This window comes from Myotis brandtii, unplaced genomic scaffold (assembly GCF_000412655.1).
Source record: "Myotis brandtii unplaced genomic scaffold, ASM41265v1 scaffold482, whole genome shotgun sequence".
In the NCBI taxonomy this organism is placed as follows: domain Eukaryota; kingdom Metazoa; phylum Chordata; class Mammalia; order Chiroptera; family Vespertilionidae; genus Myotis; species Myotis brandtii.
In genome coordinates, this window is record NW_005368420.1 from 540,800 (window position 1) to 566,518 (window position 25,719).

At 39.7% G+C, this 25,719-nt stretch overlaps 1 protein-coding gene across 1 annotated transcript in view; it reads left to right on the top strand.

Annotated features, from left to right (window-relative positions):
* BRAP (BRCA1 associated protein) overlaps positions 1 to 25,719 on the top strand; it is a gene marked incomplete at its 5' end in the record, with an annotated part of 76,872 nt that overhangs the window by 49,663 nt on the left and 1,490 nt on the right. Inside the window, 10 exons of the mRNA XM_014547704.1 lie at positions 1,108 to 1,269; positions 2,427 to 2,625; positions 4,003 to 4,192; positions 10,274 to 10,387; positions 11,415 to 11,563; positions 13,924 to 13,999; positions 15,969 to 16,107; positions 16,722 to 16,831; positions 18,902 to 18,991; positions 24,175 to 24,278. Coding sequence (XP_014403190.1) covers positions 1,108 to 1,269; positions 2,427 to 2,625; positions 4,003 to 4,192; positions 10,274 to 10,387; positions 11,415 to 11,563; positions 13,924 to 13,999; positions 15,969 to 16,107; positions 16,722 to 16,831; positions 18,902 to 18,991; positions 24,175 to 24,278 — 1,333 coding nt within the window. The remainder of the gene's footprint in view (positions 1 to 1,107; positions 1,270 to 2,426; positions 2,626 to 4,002; positions 4,193 to 10,273; positions 10,388 to 11,414; positions 11,564 to 13,923; positions 14,000 to 15,968; positions 16,108 to 16,721; positions 16,832 to 18,901; positions 18,992 to 24,174; positions 24,279 to 25,719) is intronic.

Sequence of the window (25,719 nt, forward strand, 5' to 3'; positions counted from 1 at the left end):
CCCCTCCCCCCCGCCCCCCGGGCCCCCCCCCCCCCCCCCGAGGCTGTGAGAGCGGCCGTGGCCGTTCCTTGGACCTCAGACCATTGCCTAACAGTAACATCCACCCAGAAACGCTTACCGAACGCACCCTGTCTGCTGAGCTGTAGTTTGTATGCAGAATCAGACGTGGTCCCTGCCGTAATGGAACCAGCAGTTCCCGGGGGGAGACGGGTGAATTAATTACAGAATAAATAGAGAACCACCACTATGAAGGCGGAGAAGAAACAGTCTGGAAAACTATTGCAGGAGGCGCCGTTTGGTTTGGGGCGGGGGGCCGAGGCAGGTAGGGATGGCGTCAGTGGGAGACTTCCCTGAGTATGTGAATGTTGGAGCTGCAACTTAAAGATAGAGTATTATTTTATGGGCGAGGAGCCATCTTTAAAGGTTAAAAATGATCTCTGGGTTCTGAAAGTCCACCAAACCTGCACTAGCCACATGGTCCCTTCTGCATGGCTCAGTCATTGATGCATGTAGTCGTTTATTCCGGGAATCTTTAAATGTGTGCTAGGCGCTGTGGGGTGAGCGGTGGACACAACAGGCCTGGTCTCTGCCCTGATGGGCCTGATAGTGAGGATATTTCAGTGACGTCTCCAAACTCCTTTTCCATTGACGGAAGACAGTGATCACAGATTGGCAGGAGATGACTCCAATACAGGGTTTTGAAGAAGGCTACCCCTAAAAATTTTTGTAAGTTTTCTTTATTAATGATAATGATTTGGTACTTTATTTTGGGTTCAGCACACAATTGTGCTTTACTAGGTATTACAAAAAGGTTGGTTCATCTGAGCATAATCACTGTCAAACCTCCTTGAAGGGGTTGCTCTCATTAAATTGCTTTAGAAGTGAATAATTTCCCTAGGACAGCCCAGCGTTTCTGAATTGATTGCACTGGGTGTTGACTGACTGTCTGCTGGGCACTGCAGGAGCCCCGGAAGTGAGTGAGATGGACACGGCAACGGCGTCGTCAGGAAAGCAGCAGAGAAAAGGGAAACCTATCGGTGGATACATTAAGAGTGGAAAAGAGCCTGTTTTATATTATCAGGTATTAATCATTCATGTGTTCTTTAGCCGGGGAAATGTCCGATGAGGAGATCAAAGAGAAGACACTAGCTTCAGCTGTAGCCTGTTTAGAAGGGAAGTCACCAGGGGAGAAAGCAGCAATCATACATCAGCATCTTGGCCGTCGAGAAATGACAGACGTGATCATTGAGACCATGAAGTCCAACCCAGGTATGCTTTCTAAAACCCTAGACTCCTTTGTAACGCAAACCTCTGGTTGCCTGTTTACACATGTTGGTCAGTGAGCCCGTGCTTTTTAGCATACTTTTATCTTTCACTGACTGTGTGCCTTACATGAGATTGCCAAGGCACATTTCAACTTCCCCAAATATTTCTTCTAAATTAATCCTAACAATCTGGGTTGACAACTCTATTCGGTGAGGAGAGCTACTTACCACCTAGGTCAGTGGCAGATCATGAATGAATCCAAATAAGCATGTTGTGTCTCTCCCTGCTCTGCCAGCTCACTCCAGCCAGGGGAGTGGATGAGTGGGTGTATACTACATCTCCAGCATGGAGGTGGTTAGAACTGGTAGGGTTGGTTTTCAAACTTAATAGCTCTGAATGTTTGTCCTATTTAAAAGTGCATGATGTAAGGCACCTGGTTTTATTATGATATTAACAAACTAGAGGCCCAGTATACGAATTCATGCACATCGAAAAGAAATTAATTAGGAGAAATATTTTAGAGGCTGGGGAGGGACTGTGGGAGGGCTCCAGGGCGTGTCTGGCCCCTCTCGCCCAGTTCTGATCAGGGACAGGCTGGACCACAGCAGCAAGCTAACCTACTGGTCAGCATCTGCCCCCTGGTGGTCAGTGCGCATCATAGAGACTGGTTGAGCGGTTGACCAAACAGGTGGACACTTAGCATATTGGGCTTTTATATATATACTAGAGGTCCAATGCACAAAAATTTGTGCAAGAGTAGGCCTTCCTTCCCCTGGCTGCTGGCACCGGCTTCCCTCTGGCACCTGGGACCTGATCTTCCCTCCTCTTGCCACCAGCAGGCACCCAGGACCCGGGCTGCTTCCCTCCGGCCCCGGCTTCATCAGGAAGGACATCCGGTCTAATTAGCATATTACCCTTTTATTATTATAGATAGATAGATGTAAGAGTCACCTTGAGGGCGATAATGGGATTTTTATGGAGGAAAGAGCACTTTCAAATTGAGATGCCCCCAAAACATGGCTGTTCTGTGAATGTAGTTCTTAATACATGACAATTTCTCTGTCAGAGTTCATTATTCTGACTCAAAATTTTAATCTAATTAGAATCCTTCGGCATATTTCCTATCATTTTATAATCTGCTAATTTTTGATTTGTGAAAGATGACCTGAAAGCTTCAATGGAAGAAAGAAAGTCTTCAGAAGCATCCCCCACTGCACAGAAAAGTAAAGATCAAAGTAAAGAAAGTGTAAATACTGCTCCCGATTCTCCATCCAAACAGCTTCCAGACCAGATTTCATTCTTCAGTGGAAATCCATCAGTTGAAATAGTTCATGGTATTATGCATCTATATAAGACAAAGTAAGAAAAACCTTTTTCCTTTTGAGTTGGTCTATTTTTTGCCTTAGGGAGGAGAAAAATCTTTTACCCTGAAGGGAAGTGTGTATTTTAAGCTTCAAAAACATAGTACTTTCATATATTGTGTGTTAGAGAATTCTTAAATGTTTTACATTTGGTTGATCTTGTAGATTGGGTCAGAGCTTCTCCTTATAAAAGAAACGTGTAAATAGCCTTCCTAGGAAGATACTCCCTGAGAAGGTAGGCATGCAAGATGATTGGTAAAGGGAAAGGAAAGAAGATAGCAAAGGAAAATTACAAATGATCCATAACATCACAGTAGTCTCATATCCCCACCAAATCTTTATGAAAGAAACTAAGAAATCAGGTAATGGGTAGCAATTTCATCACCTCTTTTTACCCTTTTCTGTGGTCCAAGCAGTAGGCTTGCAGGAGGCCAACAGAAAGGAAGCGTTTGCCTAAATCTATGAGCTGGGCCATCAACTTCTGGGATAATTAGTAATTGATTTCTTTAAAGGCTGTCCTTATCCTAACTCGGATGCTAAGTTCCTACAGGGAAATAGTGAATACTCAGAATATTCAGGTAGCCATGTGGAATCAGAGCTGTTGAAGTGAGTTTGCACCATTTCAAAAAGGCTAGGGAGAATCCTCCCCACCCCCATTCCAGCTATTACAACCCAGCAACACTTTCTGTAATCTTCAGAGTCACATCTTCATGGTTCAGAATTCTCTATCTTATATTTAGAGCTCTTTTATCTTCTAGACCCTTAAGAGAAGTCCAGAGTTAGCATTGTGCTTCCAAGTTACACAATGAGAGATTTTTTAATATATATTTTTATTTATTTCAGAGAGGAAGGAGGAAGGAGAGAGATATGATGAGAGAGCATCATTGATTGGTTGCCCCCTGCATGCCTCACTCTGGGGATCGAGCCCGCAACCGGGGCAGGTGCCCTAACTGGGAGAACCCGTAACCTCCTGGTTCATAGGTCAGTGCTCAATCACTGAGCCATACCAGCTGGGTGAGAGATTATTATTTAAAAAACTAAACAAGAACAACTAACGAAAATAAAACAACAAACTGCAAATTTGCCGAATGCAGATTTGTAACCATAACAAGCTTTTAACTAAAGATTAAAAATTTCACTGGTGTGTATAATGTAGAACATTACGAAGCTTACCTTAAACTCCATGGCAGATATATTTAAGGGATTCTGCATTTACCTATGTAGTATGGATTTTCAAATAAAATAATAAGCTGTTTAATTGATATGTGAAGTATTACATGTTTTATTTTTCCTATTGGACGTAAAAGTTGTCTAATTAGTGTTGTGTGAACTAACTATACGTCTATTCAAGACAGTCTAATTATTGTCTTATTAGTAAGATGACCTCCTTAAAAGAAGATGTGAGGCGCAGTGCCATGCTGTGTATTCTCACAGTCCCTGCTACAATGACCAGTCATGACCTTATGAAGTTTGTCGCCCCATTTAATGAAGTAATTGAACAAATGAAAATCATCAGAGACTCTACTCCAAATCAATATATGGTGCTGATAAAGTTTAGTGCACAGGTAAAAGTTAAGATATTAAAAATCTCTTTGCCACAGAAACTGTGTTTTTGAAATTGTATAATACTAGCTGTGTGTGGTTTACAGCATTTTGCACTTAAGATTCATAACTTATCTTCTAGGGTATTGTAATTCTAGAATTACTTCTAAATTAATTAGCAGACACTGAATTTTCTAATTCATACCCATACTTTGTTATAAATCAGATTTGGTATGAAATCTAGGGTTGTTTTTTGTTTTTTTTATCCAATAGTAACTATTCCAGTAGAACAATAGTTTCCAAACTTTTAAAAGTTGACAGCAATTATTAATTTGCCATTATAACACTTTTGCCCCTGCTTCTTTCATGCTCTTTTTAAAAGACCTTCTTTGGCACATTTTAGAAAATAAGATCTCTCTCTCTCTCTTTTTAAAATTTTAGTGACGAGGGATTTTTGTGACATTCCTTGACGTATTAAAGATGCTCTAGAATTCTGATTGGAAATAGAGAATAGAGAAACAAACACTGAAAGAGTGGTGATATTTTCAGTTTTTAAAAGCACTTGTGCATTATAACTCATACTTTACCTGTCTCAGTTCTAAAGATGTTAGAAAGATATTCTTGGGAGTATGCATATTTGTTTATGCATATAAAAATGAGGTAAGCTTTAGGTGTTATACAGGTTATTAAAGAGCTACCTTATCTGTAGGTTTCATTCAATCTGTGTGGTTTTTTTAATAGCCTCTTATATTTGTCTATTCATTGGTTTTGAAATGCGGCTTTGTCAAAAATTACTTCAGTCTCACCTCATTTGCAGATTGGCAAAGATGGGTGTTCCTGTAGGGTCATTTGCTTTTGTCTCTGACTGGTCACTGAGATTGGTGGGTGAAAAGGAGGCCATGACACAAGATCCACTAGGCATTTCCTTCTTCTTCGTTATAGAAAATCCAATGTTGACAGCAGTATCAGCCATTCATTGTTCATGGGAAGGAAGTTAAGAGAAGTGAGTTATATGTTCCATGGCCCACAGAAAGACAACACTTAGAATGGAGTTCTGTGTACAAGAGGGTGCACAATTGTTATCTTTAACCTTCCAAAGCACCCTATCATTGAACAAGACATTCAAAAGAAATGTTTCAACTGTCCTACAAGTTGAGAATGGAAAAGCACTTAAACAACTGCTTTCATTGTCAAGAGACCTGAGGTCACTGAAGGGTTTTGCAATAAATGGGCAAGTGGTATGTTAAACCTTTTAAACCTGGTAAAGATAATATAAACTACTTGTTCTGTACCATTCACAGTGCTAAATGCTTAATGTGAGTTATCTCATTTCATCCTCACTAGAAACCCTGTGAGGTAGATAAGTACTGTTGTTATCCTTGTTTTACAAAATGAAAAAATTAGCTGCTGAGAGAGGTTGGGAATTTGCCCAGGGTTACATAGCTGGATGTAAGTGACTGAGCTGGGGATTGACCCCTCACTTTTAATCCCTAGGGCAGTGATGGCAAACCTTTTGAGCTCGGTGTGTCGGCATTTTGAAAAACCCTAACTTAACTCTGGTGCCGTGTCACATATAGAAATTTTTTGATATTTGCAACAATAGTAAAACAAAGACTTATATTTTTGATATTTATTTTATATATTTAAATGCCATTTAACAAAGAAAAATCAACCAAAAAAATGAGTTCGCGTGTCATAGGTTCGCCATCACTGCCCTAGGGTGTACCCGTCTTACCATAGGAGTGGTATGAAAGTGTGGGAAAGGGGAGACAGTCACTGCCTGCAAGAAATTGTGTAATGGCAGTAATTTAGTTACTGCTTCTACTTAACAAAGCCGATCAGAAAAAGGAAAAATCACAGAAACAGATTGGAGAAAATGTTTAAGAACATACTAGATTTGTTTGTCTGAAGTCTAATAAACCCACAAATTTTCCTGTAACAAGTGCTTCATAGTGTGCAGATAATGCTGTGGGAATTTGCCATTACTGTTAATACATTTTCTTTGTACTCACGCACTGGCTCTCTACCTCTGTCTTTTGATCAAGTGCAGGTTGCTCAAGTTGATGAATGTTTTCTAAAACTTTGAAACAGCTTACTGCATGCTCTTCCCCATGGGGACGGAACCCTTGACTTTGGTGTCATGAGTTGTATTATCGTTAATGCTGGATCTTAGGGTCAGAGGCTCATCCTATCAGGGACTTTCTAAGGCCTACAAACACCCTCCTAGTATAAGACTTGATGTTATTAAATTAATATTGGGCCCTAATGAAAATAATAGACTCAGTAGTTATCACATGTTGAACACTTGCTTAGATAGATGCCAGGCCTGTGCTAAGTGCTTTTCATGCTCCTTGAGTCCTCTCAATAATGCCATGAAGTAGATGTTGTTATGTTACTTATGTAATTGTGGGAACAAGGGTGAATAAGTCCCTTGCCCAAAGCTACACAGCTAATAGTTGTCAGAGTTGGGAATTGAAGCCCAGGCAGCCTGACTCCATAGCCTGGGCAGCTAACTATATATATATATATTTTTGTTTTAAAAAAATATGTTTTGCCCTAACCGGTTTGGCTCAGTGGATAGAGCATGGGCCTGCGAACTCAAGGGTCCCCGGTTCGATTCTGGTCAAGGGCATGTACCTTGGTTGCGGGCACATCCTCAGTGGGGAGTTTGCAGGAGACAGCTGATCGATGTTTCTCTCTCATCGATGTTTCTAACTCTCTATCCCTCTCCCTTCCTCTCTGTAAAAAATCAATAAAATATATTTTTTAAAAAATATGTTTTTATTGATTTCAGAGAGGAAGGAAGAGAAAAAGAGAGATAGAAACATCAATGATGAGAGAGAATCATCGATTGGCTGCCTCCTGCATGCCCCCATTGAGGATTGAGTCTGTGATCCGGGCATGTGCCCTGATCAGGAATTGAACCATGACCTCCTGGTTCATAGGTCCACACTCAACCACTAAACCACACCGGCCGGGCTATATTCTTACTCCTTTTTCTCACTAGAGAATTTTTATTGAGAAATAATGGACCACCCTAGCCGGTTTGGCTCAGTGGATGGAGTATTGGCCTGTGGACTGAAGGGTCCCGGGTTCGATTCTGGTCAAGGGCACATGCCTGGGTTGTGGGCTCAATCCCCAGTGGGGAGCGTGCAGGAGGCAGCCAATCTATGATTCTGTCTCATCATTGATGTTTCTATCTCTCTCTCCCTCTTCTTTCCTCTCTGAAATCAATAAAAAAGAAAAAAATAATGGACCTTCTCTATATCTTTTATAACCTCATGAATTTCTTTTGGCCTCGGCTTTATGCTGGAGGTATTATAAAGAGACTAGAGACGTGTTGCACAAAATTTGTGCACTTCGCGGGGGGGTGTCCCTCAGCCTGGCCTGTGCCCTCTCGAAGTCCAGGAGCCCTTGGGGGATGTCCGACTGATGGCTTAGGCTGCAGTCAGACATCCCTAACCCTGCCATGGAGGCGGGAGAGGCTCCTGCCAATACCACTGTGCTCACCAGCCATGAGCCCGGCTTCTGGTGCACTCACCACCAGGAGGCAGCTCCTGCGTTGAGCATCTGCCCCCTGTGAGTCAGTGCACTTCATAGCGACCAGTCATTCTGCCGTTTGGTCTGTTTGCATATTAGCCTTTTATTATATAGGATGGGCTCACAAAGTTTACTATGACCTTTAGGAAATTTAGTCTTTAGTTAAAGAATTTGTAATTCATCAGGACACAGGAAAGCAGGAGGTTCAATTTCATATTTCTTGGGAACAAAACTTTTGAGAGGATAGTGTATGTTGGCTCGTTTTCACTTGCATGCTTAGGGCAACCTTGAAGACCCCTCTTTTTTTTAAGTATATTTTATTGAATTCAGAGAGGAAGGGAAAGGGAGAGAGAGATAGAAACATCAGTGATGAAAATCATTGATCGTCTGCCTTCAGACTGGGGATCAAGCCCACAACCCGGGCAGGTGCCCTGATGGGGAATCCAACCGTGACTTCGTGGTTCATGGGTCTACACTTAACCACTGAGCAACCGTGGCCCAGCAAGACCCCTCTTTTGAGAAGTAAAAATACGTTCTCAATACTATAGTGACCATCATGATAATAAAGGAACCTTGATCATGATGGATTTTTCTTTTTCTCAAATTTATCCTGAGACAGGAACAGTAGGAACAAGGACTAGGGAAAAACAAAAGCTGGTTTCTTTAAATTTTGGGCTCTATACAGTGCAAACATTTTAAATAAAAGAGTTGTTTATTTTGCGAATTTTGCAGTTAGCTTCATGCTTTTGTGCACTTCAGTCGTGGGTTGAAGTGGGAACCATGTGTATTTTGTTTTCTACTCTTGTCCTAGTGCATAGCACAGTGCCTGACATATGCTAGGTACTCAGTAAATATTTGAAAAAGTGAAGTTCCATTTCCAATACCAAGATTTTAAAGAAGAGATCAGTGTGTTCAAAAAATACATTTCTTCGGTATAAACAACTCCCTCCAGAAAGGATTAATTTATCTGGTGCTGAATAGAATTCATCACATGCCCTGTGTCACGCAAACCTTGTTCCTTCCTCTGAGGAGGCATAGTCGCTTAGTGAGCATTTACAGAGCTGGAGGCTCAAAGAGGGGTCTTCCTTTCCTCATTCAGCTGGCGCAGCTCCTGGTGCTTGGGACCCTGAAGAGCTGACCAGTGGCCCTCATTCCCAGCCCGTCACTTTCCTCAGAACATGAATCCATTTGCTCACTGTGCTGCTTCCTCATCTATAAACATTTCAGGAAGAAGTCATTACTCTTAAAGAATGGGGGAAGCCATTAGATTGCCTCTTCTTAGTATTAAAGAAAATGTATTATCCAAGAACATTTTAACATTTTGACGTTAAAATGAATTGTAGTCAGTACACTAGGTTGTTTCCTGAAAGAAAACCTCCCTACCCCCCACCTAAATATAACTGTTCAGAATTGGTTGTCCTTTCTCAGCTGTTTAGCTCCCTTGCTCATATTAAGAAAGCATAAATAATCAAGAATCCACACTTGATTACATCATTAGAATGACATTTAAAGCTGTGAAACGCTTATTGTAAGCTTTTGCTGTTAAAGATTCAGAACCCCATGAAGGTAGACCTGCAGGACAATTTTTGCCTGCTACAGACTTGAATCTCTTCTTAGATGTTAACAATGTGGCATTTCCTTTTGCAGATACCCTTCCTCCCCACAAGCAGCCTGTCTACATTGATAGGGCCAAAGCACACAACTTCCTATGTTTGGGCTAATGGCCGTGTGGGAGTGAAACCCAGACAAGCCTTAGCCTCTAGCTGCCTCTAAAAATTACTGAGTTTAAAAACTGAAATAATCTCTTTGTTACTTTCTACTAAGGCTAGTCTAGGTTTGATTTACTTGTGTCCATATTCACAAATGCACTTATGCCTTTGCAAGGGACTTTTTCTTCTAATTCCATCTATCCAAGGGAAGGAGGCTTAGTATTTCAAAGGCTCATTCATCTTGATTTTAGCCAAGAGCTTTGCTTTTGGTATTACACACTGGGTTGCTTAAATTTCCATATGGGATCCTTATCATGTATCATTATTACTTGGTTTATTGAAGAGATCTTAGCTTTTCATTCCAGTTCCACATGTCCTTTATTTTTTTGAACATAGATGCTGACATATTTTGAAAATGACTATTCCCTAACAATCTTCCATTAGGATTTGGTTCCAAGCTTTGCAAAAATAAGTGTTTTGCTTTTAGCTGCTATGAAAGTGCTGACTAGAGGAGAAAAAAATACTGCTATCAAGGGAAGTATTGACCATTGCTGGTCGAATAATAAAATTAGACTAGCTGTCAGCTTATTACACATTAGTAGCTGTTTCTTGTTCCAGTAAAACTATCATGTGTAAGGAAACATTGTAGAGATGTAGGATATTGAGCTGCAGAGTTCGATTAGCCTATGAACCTGCTTCCTGCTTCTGTAGATGTTACTTTTGGCCGTTGATTTCTCTCTCTCTCAAGTATAAGTTTTAAAAGACAATGAAGAGAATAATTGAAGCTATGCATCTTGAATATAAAGCGCGTTTTCAGGCTCTCAATTTTTTCCTTTTCCCCATTGGTGTACCTAGGCTGATGCAGATAGTTTTTATATGGCATGCAATGGCCGCCAGTTCAACTCAATAGAAGATGATGTTTGCCAGCTGGTCTATGTGGAAAGGGCCGAAGTACTGAAATCTGAAGATGTAAGTATAAATAATCCTTATATTTGATATACATATCAGAATGGTATAAAGTTAAACAGTAAGATATCTACGGAAATGTCCAAAATAGGCCAATCCATAGAGACAAAGTAGATTAATGATTGCCAGAGGTCAGGGTAAGAGGAGAGTAACTGCTGATGAAAACGAGGTTTCTTTTCAAGATGATAGAAATGTTCTAGAATTAGGTTGTGGTGATGGTTGCTCAAACTTGTGAATAACGAAAAAACAAAACAAAAAACACCCACTGAATTGTATACTTTGGTGAATTTTATGTCCGTTTTAAAAATTGTCCAAAAATGTAAAAAAATAAATAAAAGGATATTATCTATATCATTGAAAATTAGGTTCATCTATTCTAGATCAATGAAACATTGCCTAGAGCCTAAAAGAAGTGTTTTTATTTTAAATATCAACCCTTAATCCCCATCCTAATTTATTTTTTATGTTTTTATTTATTTTAGAGAGGAAGGGAGAAGGATAGAGAGAAACATCAATGATGAGAGAATCATTGATTGGCTGCCTCCTGCACACCCCCTACTGGGGATGGAGCCGGCCACCTGGGCATGTGTCCTGACCTGAATTAAACTGTGACTTCCTGGTTCATAGGTTGACGCTCACACCTGCCAGCCAGACTCTGCTGCTTTTCTTCATTTGTATTCTGTTATAATCATAGACCTTTACACTTAGAGTTAGGAGTCTGTTGACATTTTAGATTCTCTGTTTTAAGGTTTTGGAGGCAGTCTCCCTTCCTAGAATGTCAGCTCTGTGAGGGCAGGGATCTTTGTCTGCTTTGTTCTCCTCTGTATCCCCAGTGCCTAGCACAGTGCTGGGAAGATCGGAGGCGCTCAATCAGTATTTGTTGCTTGAATAAAAATTTTAAATTATTTGCACAGAGCAATAATGTTGAGAATATCCTTCCAGGAGTCAAAAGGCAATAGGAAAACTGTTGTTTTAAAAAATTAGAACTGGTGGATGAAGAGTGAGGCTTATGTGAGGTGTTTCACTCTAGGGTGCCAGTCTCCCTGTGATGGATCTGACCGAGCTCCCCAAGTGCACGGTGTGTCTGGAGCGCATGGATGAGTCTGTGAATGGCATCCTCACCACGTTATGTAACCACAGCTTCCACAGCCAGTGCTTGCAGCGCTGGGACGACACGACGTGAGTATAGGAGCGAGCTCATCTCCCAACCTATTAAAGCCCACTCTTACCCTTTCCCAGAATTAAAATAGCCACCACCAAAAGTGAACCAGTCCAAGTATTTGACTTTAAAAAATATATATGTTTTTCTTGATTTCACAGAAGGAAGAGGGAGAGAGAGATTGAAACATCAGTGATAAGAGAGAATTATTGATTGGCTGCCTCCGCACATCCCCTAATGGGAATCAAGCCTGAAACTGGGCTTGTGCCCTGACTGGGAATTGAACCGTGAGCTCCTGGTTCATGTGTCAACGCTCAACCACTGAGCCACTCAGGCTGGGCTCCCTTTTTCCTTTTCATTCTCAGGGTCATACAGTTCACAAAGGCCGTTCTGACACTTAGATTTCAGAATTAGTTTGTTGTTTTCTTATCCAACCACGACTACAGCTGCCACACAGACCACAGGGATGGCAGAGGGCTAGTTTCTAGCTTTGACAAGACGCCTGCTGCTTACCAGCTGCCATTTCGTTATTTCTTCAAGTTGTCTTCTGTCTTTTCTGTTGATACTGAAGAAAGAGACAGACTGGATCCTTTAACTTTCTCTTAGGAACACAGACTTTTCTTTTTTATATATATTTTTATTGATTTCTGGGAGGGGGAGGGGGGAGGGGGAGGGAGAGAGATAGAAACATCAATGATGAGAGAGAATCATTGATTGGCTGCCTCCTGCCTACTGGGGATCAAGCACACAACCTGGGCATGTATCCTTGACCAGAATCGACCCTGGAACCCTTCAGTCCACAGGCTGATGCTCTATCCACTGAGCCAAACCAGCTAGGGCAACAAAGACTCTTTTTCTGTGACAAGAACTCTGTGTTCTTCCTGCTGATTTCCTTTTGTTGGTTTTATTTATGCAGTTGGGTAACAAACTGATACTAGTTGTTTCTTGAGCATTCTTTCTTCTTGTGCCAATTCAGTTAGCCTCAACAATAATTCACTTTGTATCATCTTTGCCCATCTGACAAAAATATTAATGGCTAGTACTTAACTCAGTTACTTTGTCTTAAGTATAATTGAAGAGGGTTAATGGATTTTTTCAGTGTCCCTTTTTTCAATTATATTGAAGTATAATTGACAGTCAGAAATTATATATTTAAGATGTATGACTTGATGACCCAGTCTACGTATACATTGTGAAATATTAAATATTCACCACAACCAAGCCAATTAACATAATCCATCACTCATACTTTTACCATTTCCCTTTTTCCTTTTTTTTTTTTGTGTGTGTGGGGGAAGAACACCCAAGATCTACCCTCTTAGCAGATTTCACGTACACAGTATAATATTAACTGTAGTCACATTAATGTGCACCAATTCTACGAACTTACTCATCTTACATAACTGAAACTTTGTATCCCTTGACATCTTCCTATTTTCCTATCCCCTGGGCCCTGGTTACCATCTTTCTACTCTATGTATCTGTGAGTTTTTGTTTGTTTTTTTAAATATATTTTTATTGACTTCAGAGAGGAAGATGAGTTTGCCTTCACTGTCGTTTTTTGTTTGTTTTTTTAAATATATTTTTATTGACTTCAGAGAGGAAGGAAGAGGGAGAGAGAGATAGAAACATCAATAATAAGAGAGAATCATTGATCAGCTGCCTCCTGTACACCCCACAATGGGAATCAAGCCTGCAACCCAGGCACGTGCCCTTGACCAGAGTCAAACCTGGGACCTTTCAGTCCACAGGTCTACGCTCTATTCATTGAGCCAAACCAGCTAGGACTTCACTGCTGTTTTTATTGCATTTTGTAAATTGAAACTTGAGTACTCACAGAGCGCTGGTATCTTCTTCCACATGATGTTCCTTATATGTGAAAGTGTCATGTGCATTTCAGGAAATACATTGACTTTATTTTTAATTTGGTGAAATTTACTAGAGTTTAGTTTCAACTCTTAGGAGCAACCTTGAGAGGACTGGATTCATTTTAAATAATTTAAACTTTTCGAAGTGGGTATAAGGTAGATTATTTAAAGTAAAAATGCCTTATGGGTACCTAGACATGAAAAAATTAATAACTTGTCTCAAGTCCCTAATTCTAGCCCATTATGTAATCCTTTGATTATGTAAGCTTTAGACAGGAGAGTGGGAAAAGGTATGAGGCAGATGAAGATTTCTCCCTTTCCTCTGCTTTATCAAGGTTTTGTTGTTTTTTTCATTTTGTTTGCAAATAGCTCAGAAGTATATTTTGAGTGATATTTTTAGTTATGATAAAAGATATTAGAGAAGGAGTATTTAAAATTCAGTTTTTTACTGTTGGGTTGTATAACAGCTGTTTTCTATTTAATCTGTCATTATCTTTTGGTGTCTTGGACAGGTGCCCTGTTTGCCGGTACTGTCAAACTCCAGAGCCAGTAGAAGAAAATAAGTGTTTTGAATGTGGTGTTCAGGAAGTAAGTAATGCATGGTGGGAACGAATAATGAACACCGCTTTAATTGTCTGGGATTTTTTTCTGCCTTGCGAGGCTTGAAATACTTTTGTGAGACTGATTTTTTTTCTTTTTGTCTAGTGTCAGGCAAGAAATATAACTATAAAAACCATTTGACACCTAAGCAAAATACTTTATGGTTTTATTTTTTGTCCTTTGAAAAAGCCTATACTTTTATTGATAAGTTATGAATTTTTTCCTTGCTATTTGCATGGAGTTCCATTAAAGTCAGAATAAGAAAATGATTGACCCATAAAAAGCATCCTTACTTTTGGGTTTTAAATATATATTTATTCGAAGCTCCTATAGAAACAACTCTAAATCTTATTCTGTGTCAGCCCCTTCCTACCATGAGTCAGGCAAGTCATGTATTTTTATTTTACTTTATTTTTTCATAGAAACATAGGTTTATTTTGATAGAGACATGCTGAAGACAAAGGGCTGAAATAAATGAGTAATTGTTAACATAAAATAATAGAACATTTTAATAAAAATATTTTTTCTTGAACATTAACTTACCAGACACTGAATAACTGCACAAATTAATAAGCGTAATGCAAATAAACCTATTTTTCTTGTTTTCCAAAAGCGAAATATTTCCTGTTGTGCACACCAAACAAGACAGTACAAGACTAATGATGTGGCCATCGGCTGCTAAAATATTCGCTGCTAGTATTAGTAGAGAGAAATGGTGCACCTGCACGTAGGCATGTAAGGGAAATGAATGCAACACAATTATAGTAATCAGTCATTAGTGAACGTTGTAGTTCGTTATTAATAATTATGTATAATAGGATATTGTAAAAATTAAGTTACGAAATTTTTATTAAAATGTTTCTTCCATACCGTTATATTGGCTGGGCTGCAAAAATATTTCTTGTGGGCCGCAAGTTTGACATGCTTGATGTAGAGTAGAGCCTTAGAGACTCAAGGTAAGGAGTCTGGAGTTTTGTTTTTTTGTTTTTTTAATATATTTTATTGATTTTTTTACAGAGAGGAAGGGAGAGGGATAGAGAGCCAGAAACATCGATGAGAGAGAAACATCGGTCAGCTGCCTCCTGCACGCCCCCCACTGGGGATGTGCCCGAAACCAAGGTACATGCCCTTGACCGGAGTCGAACCCGGGACCCTTGAGTCCGAAGGCCGACGCTCTATCCACTGAGCCACACCGGTTCTGGCGGAGTCTGGAGTTTTAAGTGTACTGAGAAGGAAAGGGAGTTTCAGTTACTGTATTTGAAAAGTTCAAACACAGCGCTGACTATGTCCTTGGACTGCTCTACGTGCTTTACAGCTATGCACTCAATCATTTAACAAGCCTATGAGATCGATGCCATTACCATCCCTATTTTACAGATAAGGGAACTGAGGCCCACAGAGATTTCATGACATCATCCCAGATGCTTGGATATAGCAGAGCCAGGACAAACTATCTGATGGATTTATTTATTTTATTTTTTTGATATATTTTATTGACTTTTTACAGAGAGGAAGGGAGAGGGATAGAGAGTTAGGAACATCGATGAGAGAGAAATATCCATCAGCTGCCTTCTGCAAACTCCCTACTGGGGATGTGCCCCCAACCAAGGTACATGTCCTTGACCGGAATCAAACCTGGGACCCTTGAGTCCGCAGGCTGACGCTCTATCCACTGAGCCAAAGCGGTTAGGGCTGATGGATTTATTTTTAAAGTTCACTCTGGTTGCAATGTGGAGGACAAAATGTAGATGGGCAGGAATAGTCCAGGCCAGCGATCATGGGGGCTTAGACTCAGGGATGACAGTGGAAGAAGTTAGAATGGCTGGTGTCTTACTCTGTTCAGGTTGCTGTAGCAAAGTACCAGTACTTTTACTTCTACAAAATGAAGCTTCTAACAGCAAAGAGATTATCTGTCATGTATTTTTATATAATTAAAATCATACCTTTTTCTTGGCAGAACCTTTGGATTTGCTTAATATGTGGCCACATAGGATGTGGACGATATGTAAGTCGACATGCTTATAAGCACTTTGAGGAAACCCAGCACACGTATGCCATGCAGCTCACCAATCATCGAGTCTGGGACTATGCTGGAGGTGAACACCACTCTCATTCTCGAATTTGGGTTCATTCTGTATGAAAACTTCTCTGTCAGAATCTCTCACAGCATGAAACCTTTCTGACAGCTGTGGCAAACTCAAGCCCTATAGGGCACTATTTCCTATGACTGGTCTGAGTTGCACCTTATAAATTAATATTTGCACCTTAATATTTCCACTCTTGCCTTTCACTCTTTTTTAAATTCAAATGCTTTAGCTCACTTTTAAAAATACATATATATTTTTATTGATTTCAGAGAGGAAGGGAGAGGGAGAGAGAGATAGAAACATCAAGGATGAGAGAATCATTGATCAGCTGCCTCCTGCATGCCTCCCACTGGGGATTGAACCCGTCACCCGGGCATGTGCCCTTGACCAGAATCGAACCTGGGAACCTTCAGTTCGCAGGCTGATGCTCTATCCACTAGGGTTAGCTCACTTTTATTTTTATTATTATTTATTTTATTATTTTATTATTTTTAGGGATAGCTCACTTTTAAAGAAATACTGCAATTTAGATCTGTGAAAACAAAAATGTCAGTTAAAATAGTATGGGAGACCCTTTCCATTCTGAGAGAAATATACCTTGGTTGACTCATTCTTTTCTTTAGATAATTATGTCCATCGACTGGTTGCAAGTAAAACAGATGGAAAAATAGTACAGTATGAATGTGAGGGTGATACTTGCCAGGAAGAGAAAATAGATGCCTTGCAGTTAGAGGTAAGATAAGTTATTAGTAATTACTAAATAGCTTTTTACTATTCTAACTTGAAAGGTGTTTTAGATTTTTAATTTTGCCATTTACTCTGCATGTCAACTTTTTAAAAAAGTTCTATTACTGCTATAAATGATTATTAGAATATTTTTATTCTGGTTTTCTTCCTTGAAAGTCTAAGTTTCACTGTGCCTTATTTTCAATGTGATATTCTGAGTTGTCTCAAGTTTCAGTATTAAGGTTGTCCTCTGTAGCTGCTCTAAAACTGGAAGTTAAGAATCTTTCTGTTGGCATTATAGTAACAGTTGTAAATTGAGCAGACTTGGTTGGAATGAGGAAACCTCAATAGTATCTTTCCAGGGAGCTTTTCCCTATATATTGGCTGGCATTTTATGAATTTGATGCCTATATACATAAAGCCATTTTTGGGTGCTCATATATTTGAAGAAACAACAAAATTAGCACAGTCTATGTTTTCTCCATACCAGTAAGTCCCGTCTACTATAAAATTGATGTCATGTGCATTTTATGTTAATGAAGAAGTTTAACACAAGTCCTATTTTATATAAATTAGAAAGTAATTGTTTTAAAAACAAATATCTTAACCTTGGGAGGAAATGGACATTTAAAAACTTGCTCATTTCCAGACTTTTAAGGTCTGATAGATCAGTATAATGGCCTAAAATAAGGCTTATGTTGTTACCGTTAATAAATTATATTGAAAAAATATTATATTGATATATCACAGTAGTTCACATCTTTTACATTAAGTTTTTAGAATGAGTAACCCTTCCATAATAGTTAATAATAGTATGTCATTCAATGAATATTCATTGAGGGTTGCTGTCTGTCAGCCAGTCCTCCTGGTGGTGGGAATGGAGCACGCATTAAACTCCCTGCCCTCATGGAGTGTACTTTCTGGTGACACACACACATATTCTCCCGATTGTCCTTTCCCTCTGTTGCACTTTCAGTCTCTTCTCTAGAATGCGGTTAGATCTCTGCTAGTCTCCTAGAATAGTCTTTCCAAAATGCAGGTGTGATCTGACCAAGCCTTGGCCCACATTCTCAATGTGATAACCCAGAGCCTTCCATAGACCCCAACTCTCCACACCCTACACCCCAGCCTTATTGGTACTTCTTCGTCTCTGAAGAGACATATACATCACAGCTCACATCAAGGTCCAGTAGTTCTCTGGAACCATACCTCTCTCTTTATCTCCTCTTCCTGTCTGTTAAGAGCCCTCTCAAATCTCTTTCTTTCAGAAGTCCTACTATGTCCTACTGTCAGAAGCCATCTATCCTTTCCCCGCAGTTACACAGCACTGTTCATTCATCCATGTAATCAGGCAGCAAATGTTTCTTAACATCCAGCATGTGCCAGGCACTGAGGATATAGAAATAAAGATAGAACCCTTGCTTTCAGAGAGGCCAGTCGTGGAAGACAGGCAGATAAACCAGTAATTAAGTGCTAGTGTTATAAGTGCTATTGATAGGCATAGTGCTGTGGGAACTGAGAAAGGGGGCACGTAACCCAAGGCTGGGAGGTACAGGGTAGATGGATAACCTGATTTGAGTTACCCTTTGATTTAAAAACCATGAGGTTCTTTTTTAAAATACATTTTTATTGATTTCAGAGAGGAAGGGAGAGGGAGAGAGAAACAGCAATGATGAGAGAGAATCATTGATTGGCTGCCTCCTGCACGCCCCCTACTGGGGATCAAGCCCACAACCCAGGCATGTGCCCTTGACCATAATCGAACCTAGGACCTTTCAGTCTGTAGGCCTACACTCTGTCCACTGAGCAAAACCAGCTAGGGCACCATGTGGTTCTGAAAGTCAGTTTAAACAGGAACATATGTCTTTTTACTGCACATTTCCCTGTTTGTTCCTGACTAGATTGTAAGCTCCAGGAGGTCAAGAGTATAATTGTGGTTTAGTGAGTAGAGTGGAACCAAGGTGTAATATATATGTGATGGTTACTCTTACTCTTCTGTAGGCCATTAAAAGTAAGCTTTTAATTGGATTTCAGAGACTGACAACAATGACTTATGTTTTATTATTTATGTTTTCAGTATTCATATTTACTAACAAGCCAGCTGGAATCACAGCGAATCTACTGGGAAAACAAGATAGTTCGGATAGAGAAGGACACAGCAGAAGAAGTAAGTTTCTGGTTTAGTGACTGATGAAGTGCCACGTGGCATGGGCAATCTGATGTTGGTTTGGGAAAAGGCAGAGTACAGAGACAAAGGAATCTTTGAATCTTTCTTCTTAGTCTGGTAGACAGGTAAAGAACTGTTCTGCCTCTAAAAAGAAACCTTTGTTCTATGTATGTCAGTTATGTTGCAGTAAAGCTGGAGTTAGGGGAAAGAAGAATAGAAAACAATTTGGAATCATTTGGCTCACCTCAGTAACCTAACTCTAGGTAAGGATTCCAGAGAGAAGTGGTAAACACCTGAATTTTCATTATATTAGAGACTTAGCCTATGAAGGCACTATTGTGGGACAAGCTAGACCACAATGAGAATGAAATTAGTCAAAAAGGAAAAGGAAGAGAAAAAAGGCAAATGCAATCAACTAGGTATAGTATAAGAAGGGGAGAGAAGCAGACATGTATTCTCACCTAAGATTACTAAATCAAAAAGAATATATTAAAATCTTATTGTATACTGAGCTCTATACCAAACTAAGTTAAGAAAGAAATAAAATACCTTGCATGTACCTTAAAAAAAAGAAAGGAAAATAGAAATCTTGCATTTAAAAGCTTTAAATTTTGGGCTTGGGGTTTTATTTGGTAATTTCAATAAAGTTTTCTAGTGCCTTGTGTTATTCTATTTAAAAAATAGAAGTATATACATGAGAGTTTGTAATTTGAGTCAGCCAGTTGGTTTGTGAACTTGGGAACAGCTGCTTTGGGGAGCTGAACATGGGCCTCTGAGCCAACAAGATGTTACTTCTAGAAGTTGATGGGAACAAAATTGGGCAGAAATGCTAGAACTTCAATGGTAACCATGTTTCCTTATTGGTCTAGGACAGTGATTTTCAACTGGTTGTTCCATGGCACACCAGTGTGAATTTTTAAAACATAGAATACCTGACTATGCAGTCAAGGGCACGGACCTCTTTTCCCCTAGATCCGTGGTCGGCAAACTGCAGCTCGCGAGCCACATGTGGCTCTTTGGCCCCTTGAGTGTGGCTCTTCCTAAGCCTTAGGAGTACCCTAATTAAGTTAATAACAATGTACCTACTTATATAGTTTAAGTTTAAAAAAATTGGCTCTCAAAAGAAATTTCAATCGTTGTACTGTTGATATTTGGCTCTGTTGACTAATGAGTTTGCTGACCACTGCCCTAGATTGTCAAATAAAAAAAAATGACAACATCCAATACAGCAATAGCTGCCTGGTGGGAATGAATCAAAATGTATACCCCCCCCCTTTTTTTTTTTTCAGATTGCAAAGTATACATTTTTGGTGTGCTGCAGAATTTTAGTAACTAGTTTATGTGTGCCATGAGATGAAAAAGGTTAAAAATTGCTGGTCTCAGGCAGTGTCTTCAGATTTTAACAAAGATGCCATTTTCAAAGAGATGCCACTCACTACAATATTTAAAAGAGAAAAGTGGTTTGGTTTTGGTTGAAACCTAGATGAAGGGCCCAGAGCTCCACCTGCTTGGTTTTCCCTTTGTCTCCAGCCTGTACAAGGAGTCCAGAGGTTCCCAAAGAAGGAGGTTGAAAACCAGTGAGCACTGCAGGGTTCATGTATAATTAGGATGCTAGAAACCATTTTCTGAACCTATGGACAGTGTTCTTAATCCATCAATTCCCTTAGTATTAAATAAAGGCTTTGAGATTTTTTTAAATGATTGTCTTAATAATTTTGTGAATCCCCACCAGTAACTGGGTCTTCAGATGGAGAATGCAGAGCTGGGCCTGGGGCTCACCTCCAAGTAGCATTATCCTGGAGCTTAGCAGGCAGGGCCGAGCTCTCACTTTATGCCAGGCCCAGGGGCCCTGGTTTCTGGATGTGCCTACAAATGAGGAGAAACTGGGTTTTTAAACATAAGGCTTAACACCAACTTTAAAATGATGTTTAGTTCAAAGTTCTTGATGAAATTCTTTACGACCCTTCCAAGTAATGGAAATGCCTTTCCAGAGGCACTCAAGTTCTGAATAGGGCTTGATTGGGTACATGGGGGAAGGACACACCTCTGACAGCACTCAGGAGAGAGCTGGCAACCCGAGCAGCCTCACTAATGGGTTTTTCCACGGGCTATCCCAGCGTGACCATGAAGTGCTTCATGCAGACCCTTGAGAGCTAAGTTCAGGATTCTCTGCCTTTTAAGATTCTTTAGGATTAACTGCATTCTCTAACACATGCCCATGAAAAGTCCAGGGACAGGGGAGCTAAAAACTGTGAAACTTGTGTTTCCATTTAGGAAGTGGTAATATGGAGGCCCTAAATGAAAAGCTTGAAGGGCTTGAAAAGAATGCTTTGTTTTCTAATAACAAATGTTGCTTATCCATAAGGTAATGGATGGTTCAAGCCTTTTGTTCCTGCCACTGTCCTCCTTTTGCCCAGTTCTCTGTCCATTGGCACCTCCAGCATGTGCAAGGATTAACAGTAACCAACGTGGATCTCACTGACAGAGATTCTTGTTCATGGGCCTCATAAAAAGTTAATGTGGGGGAGGGGGAGGGGGAGGGTGAAGGTTGAAATGGATTGTGAACTTCAGTTATAATACTATTCCTGTCCCCCAATGCCTTAGGTAGTACAATTATTCTAGCACGTGAGCAGAGTCTGTGCTAGAAAATGAAGCTCATCCCCACTTGAAGGTGCTTAGTTTTAACGGGGCCACATATGAAGAACACAGGTGCCGCTTTTCTCTCTGAACTCTAGACCCATGTTTTCAGACAGTTTTTCTCCAGCCGTGGGTGGGAAATGAGTTTGGTGGACCACAACTGGCATTTTTATTAAACAGAATAGGATAGGCGTAAAATATCAGAGTGCATCACATTTAAATATTGTTTTCCAAAACTCCTGTTTCAGTTGTGTCTTTTTATGTTCCTGGGTGTTTCTTACTTTGGGCCAATCGTCAGAAATGTTTTCAAAAGCACTAATTTAGCCCATTGTAACATCATCTATAGCAATATTAGAAAGCTTCTTGGTGTTGCTTGATATTTTTCATTTTGATTTAAATGTGTTCGGTTTAAGTCACTTTAGTGACCAAAACATTACAATTTTTAAAAAATATATATTTCTTTATTGATTTCAGAGAGGAAGGAGGAGGGAGAAAGATAAACATCAATGATGAGAGAGAATCATTGATCGGCTGCCTCCTGCACGCACCCTACTGGGGATCGAGCCCACAACCCAGGCATGTGCTCCCAGCTGGAATCAAACCTGGGACCCTTCAGTCTGCAGGCCGACGCTCTAGCCACCGAGCCAAACCAACTAGGGCCAAAACATTACAATTTGATTCCATTTCTGTCCTTTCCAATTCCCCTAAACTAACAGGAGCCAGTTTAGGAGAAAATGTCAAAGGATTTAGTGGTCTTTTATGTTAAAGCAATATTGAGGAGAAAAGTGAATACCAAACTAGAATTAAAGCAATTTTAAGGCTATTTTTATTTTTATGACATAGAAAAACTGTCAGAAATCTCCCTTTAATTGCATGCTTTTATAACTTAATGGTAGTTGGCTATAAAGTTAATTTCTCCAAAGTAGTTTTTTTCTTATTATTCAGAAAGGGAGACAGCTCTAGCCAGTTTGGCTCAGTGGATAGAGTATCGGCCTGCAGACTGAAGGGTCTCAGGTTCGATTCTGGTCAAGGGCAAGTGCCCAGGTTGTGAGCTCAATCCCTGGTAGGGGCATGCAGAAGGCAGCCGATCAGTTCTTATCATTGATGTTTATATCTCTCTCCCTGTCCCTTCTTCTCTGAAATCAATAAAAATATATATTTTTTAAAAAGGTGGACAGTGCTTTTAGAGACCTGTTAGGCCATATGGCAAGTGTTTAAAAAGGAAATGCTAAAAGCAATGGCCCTTTCTCCTGGATCTCTGCTGAGTTTAGAACTCACCCGGAGGTCACTTTTCTTTTGCTATAGAGAGGTTTAGAACTTGGCTTTGAACCCAGACTTGGGGTCCAGTCCTGGACCCACCACACTTTATTTAGCTGGGTAAACCTTGGGTATATTACCTCACCTTTCTGAAAGCCTCTGTTTCTGTAAAAAGTTGACATACCTAATCATAGGTGTATTATAAGGAGATACTACTTACAAAACACCTAGCAGGTGCCTGGGCCATAGGATTTAAATTCTCAGTTACTATCAGTTCCTATGATTATTGCCTCACCATTCACCTAGCCCCGTAGTCGGCAAACTGTGGCTCGCGAGCCACATGCGGCTCTTTGGCCCCTTGAGTGTGGCTCTTCCTAAGCCTTAGGAGTACCCTAATTAAGTTAATAACAATGTACCTACCTATATAGTTTAAGTTTAAAAAATTTTGCTCTCAAAAGAAATTTCAATCGTTGTACTATTGATATTTGGCTGTGTTGACTAATGAGTTTGCCAACCACCGACCTAGCCTCACTACTTCCCCTTTCACCTAATCTTCCCATGTTGTTAGAATGGTAGAGTTGAGACATTTCCCAAATCTTCACACCTGAGTGAATCTAGTGTCTGCCTAGCTAGACTTCAGTAGACTCTTGGCTAGGATTGCTGCCATCTGACATAAAACAGCAGAATTTTTCAATTCTCGTAAGTTTTTAAGACAGTGTAATAAGAATTAGTTCATATATATTGCCTTTATAAATGAACTCAATAAAACAAGAACCGATTCATGTACCATATGGCTTTATGGTACATGAGAAATTGAATAGTGAGTTGGGTTGGGGAACCCCAAACAGAATCCGTTATCACATCATTCTTAGAGTAGATGAGTTTCTTGCATTATTTGGATAATAGTTTTTGGAATGTAATCTCAGGAGGAGAAAAACGATGGTGAGTTGAGCATGGGAGGGGAGGCCCCGTTCCAGTGTCTCTGACAAACCATCTCCTGCTCTACTGCCTGGAACTGTTCCTTTACTTCCGAGCAGTTTCACTTGACCCTCAGCAGCTCCTGATCCTTTGTTCATCCTGGTATAGAGAAATAGTAACCAAAAAAAGAATTTCTCAAATATTTTATTCCTATTACTGGAATTCTTTAAAATGATTATCTCACCTTTTCTAAAATTGGCTTGTCAAAGTTATACACAGGTAACTGGAAAAATTTTTTTTGAGAAATTAGCTCCAAAGGCCACACAACTTTGTCTTTGTGAAATGAAACTGATCTCTGTTTGCTTTTTCAGATTAACAATATGAAGACCAAATTTAAAGAAACAATTGAGAAATGTGATAATCTGGAGCACAGACTAAATGACCTTCTAAAAGAAAAGCAGTCTATGGAAAGAAAGTAGGTATAATTGGTCTGTTCTTTAAAGGAGGCATTTTATTGTAACAGGCAACATAAACAGATAATTTCCTTCACTCCTAAGGAAATACTCATTTTCAAGTGTATCACCAGGTTTCCAGGGGTCTATCTATATGTAGAGCAAACTTACTGTGACTTCCTATTTATTAAAATCACAGTGTTTCATGCCAGATGGATGCTGTAGGGAATGCAGTGTTCTCTCCTGAAATGTGCAAATATCTTCTACATTTGCCTGTAGAAAGTAATTTCCTTGTTCCCAGAGCCTGTAGCTTCTCTGAGCCATGGTGGCTGAGAAATGATAGGAAAGAGACCGTGTCTAAGCTGGAGATGGCATGTGTTCTGACCTTAGACAGGAATTAAAGGCCAATGATATTGAATATGGAGCAAAAACATCATGAACAGCATGGCAAGACCATCACTCTACCCCTGCTATATGGGAAGATGGTTATTACTGATTGAAATTACTTTTCTGGTCTATGTTATACTCACAAAAATAACTGGATTTTTACCTCCAGACAAATGTATAAAAAAATGTAAGGGTGATAATTGTTCCTTAAAAGTTTTTTAATAGACCTTTTATCGTGGAGTAAATGTAGATTTACAGAGGTTATAAGGTAGCACAGAGTTCCTGTATACCCTTCACACATTCCCCCAAAAGTTGGATTTTTAAAAATAGTTTTTTATATGTGTGTGGTAAAAATCTATGTAACAAAAAACTTGTAACCATTTTTAAGTGTACAGTTCAGTGGCATTAAATACATTCATAATGTTGTACAACTGTCACCACCATCTGTTTCCAAAATTTCTCATCACCACAAACAGAAACTCTTCACCAAAGGTTTAAAAAAAAAAAACCACTGTGATAAAATCCCAACATTAGTAGAAATACAAATTAAAAATCCTCCTATACTTTTACCACCTTAATAAATTGAACTATATTAAAGAATTAAAAAGTGAAAACTGGAGGTGTTTTCCTAGATCCCAATATCTGGAAGTAACCATTATTTAACAGTACCAGTGAATATTTACTCTTACAGATCTGCTGTACCTATATAAACATCTCACATACACAGTCTTTTTTTTCTACACAATTAGAATAATACTACGTATTCTATTTGGTAAAATACTCTGGAGATTTTTTCCATGCTGGCACATTTTAGCTCTATCATGATCTTTGTAATGGCTGTGTAGTATTCCATTGTGTGTAGGTCCCATAGTAATTTTTTAAATATATTTTTATTGATTTCAGAGAGGAAGGGAGAGGGAGAAAGAGAAACATCAATGATGAGAGAGAATCATCCATCAGCTGCCTCCTGCACACCCCCCACTGGGGATTGAGCCCGAAACCTGGGCATGTGCCCTTGACCGGAATCAAACCTGGGACCCTTCGGTCCTTAAGCCATCACTCTATCCACTGAGCCAA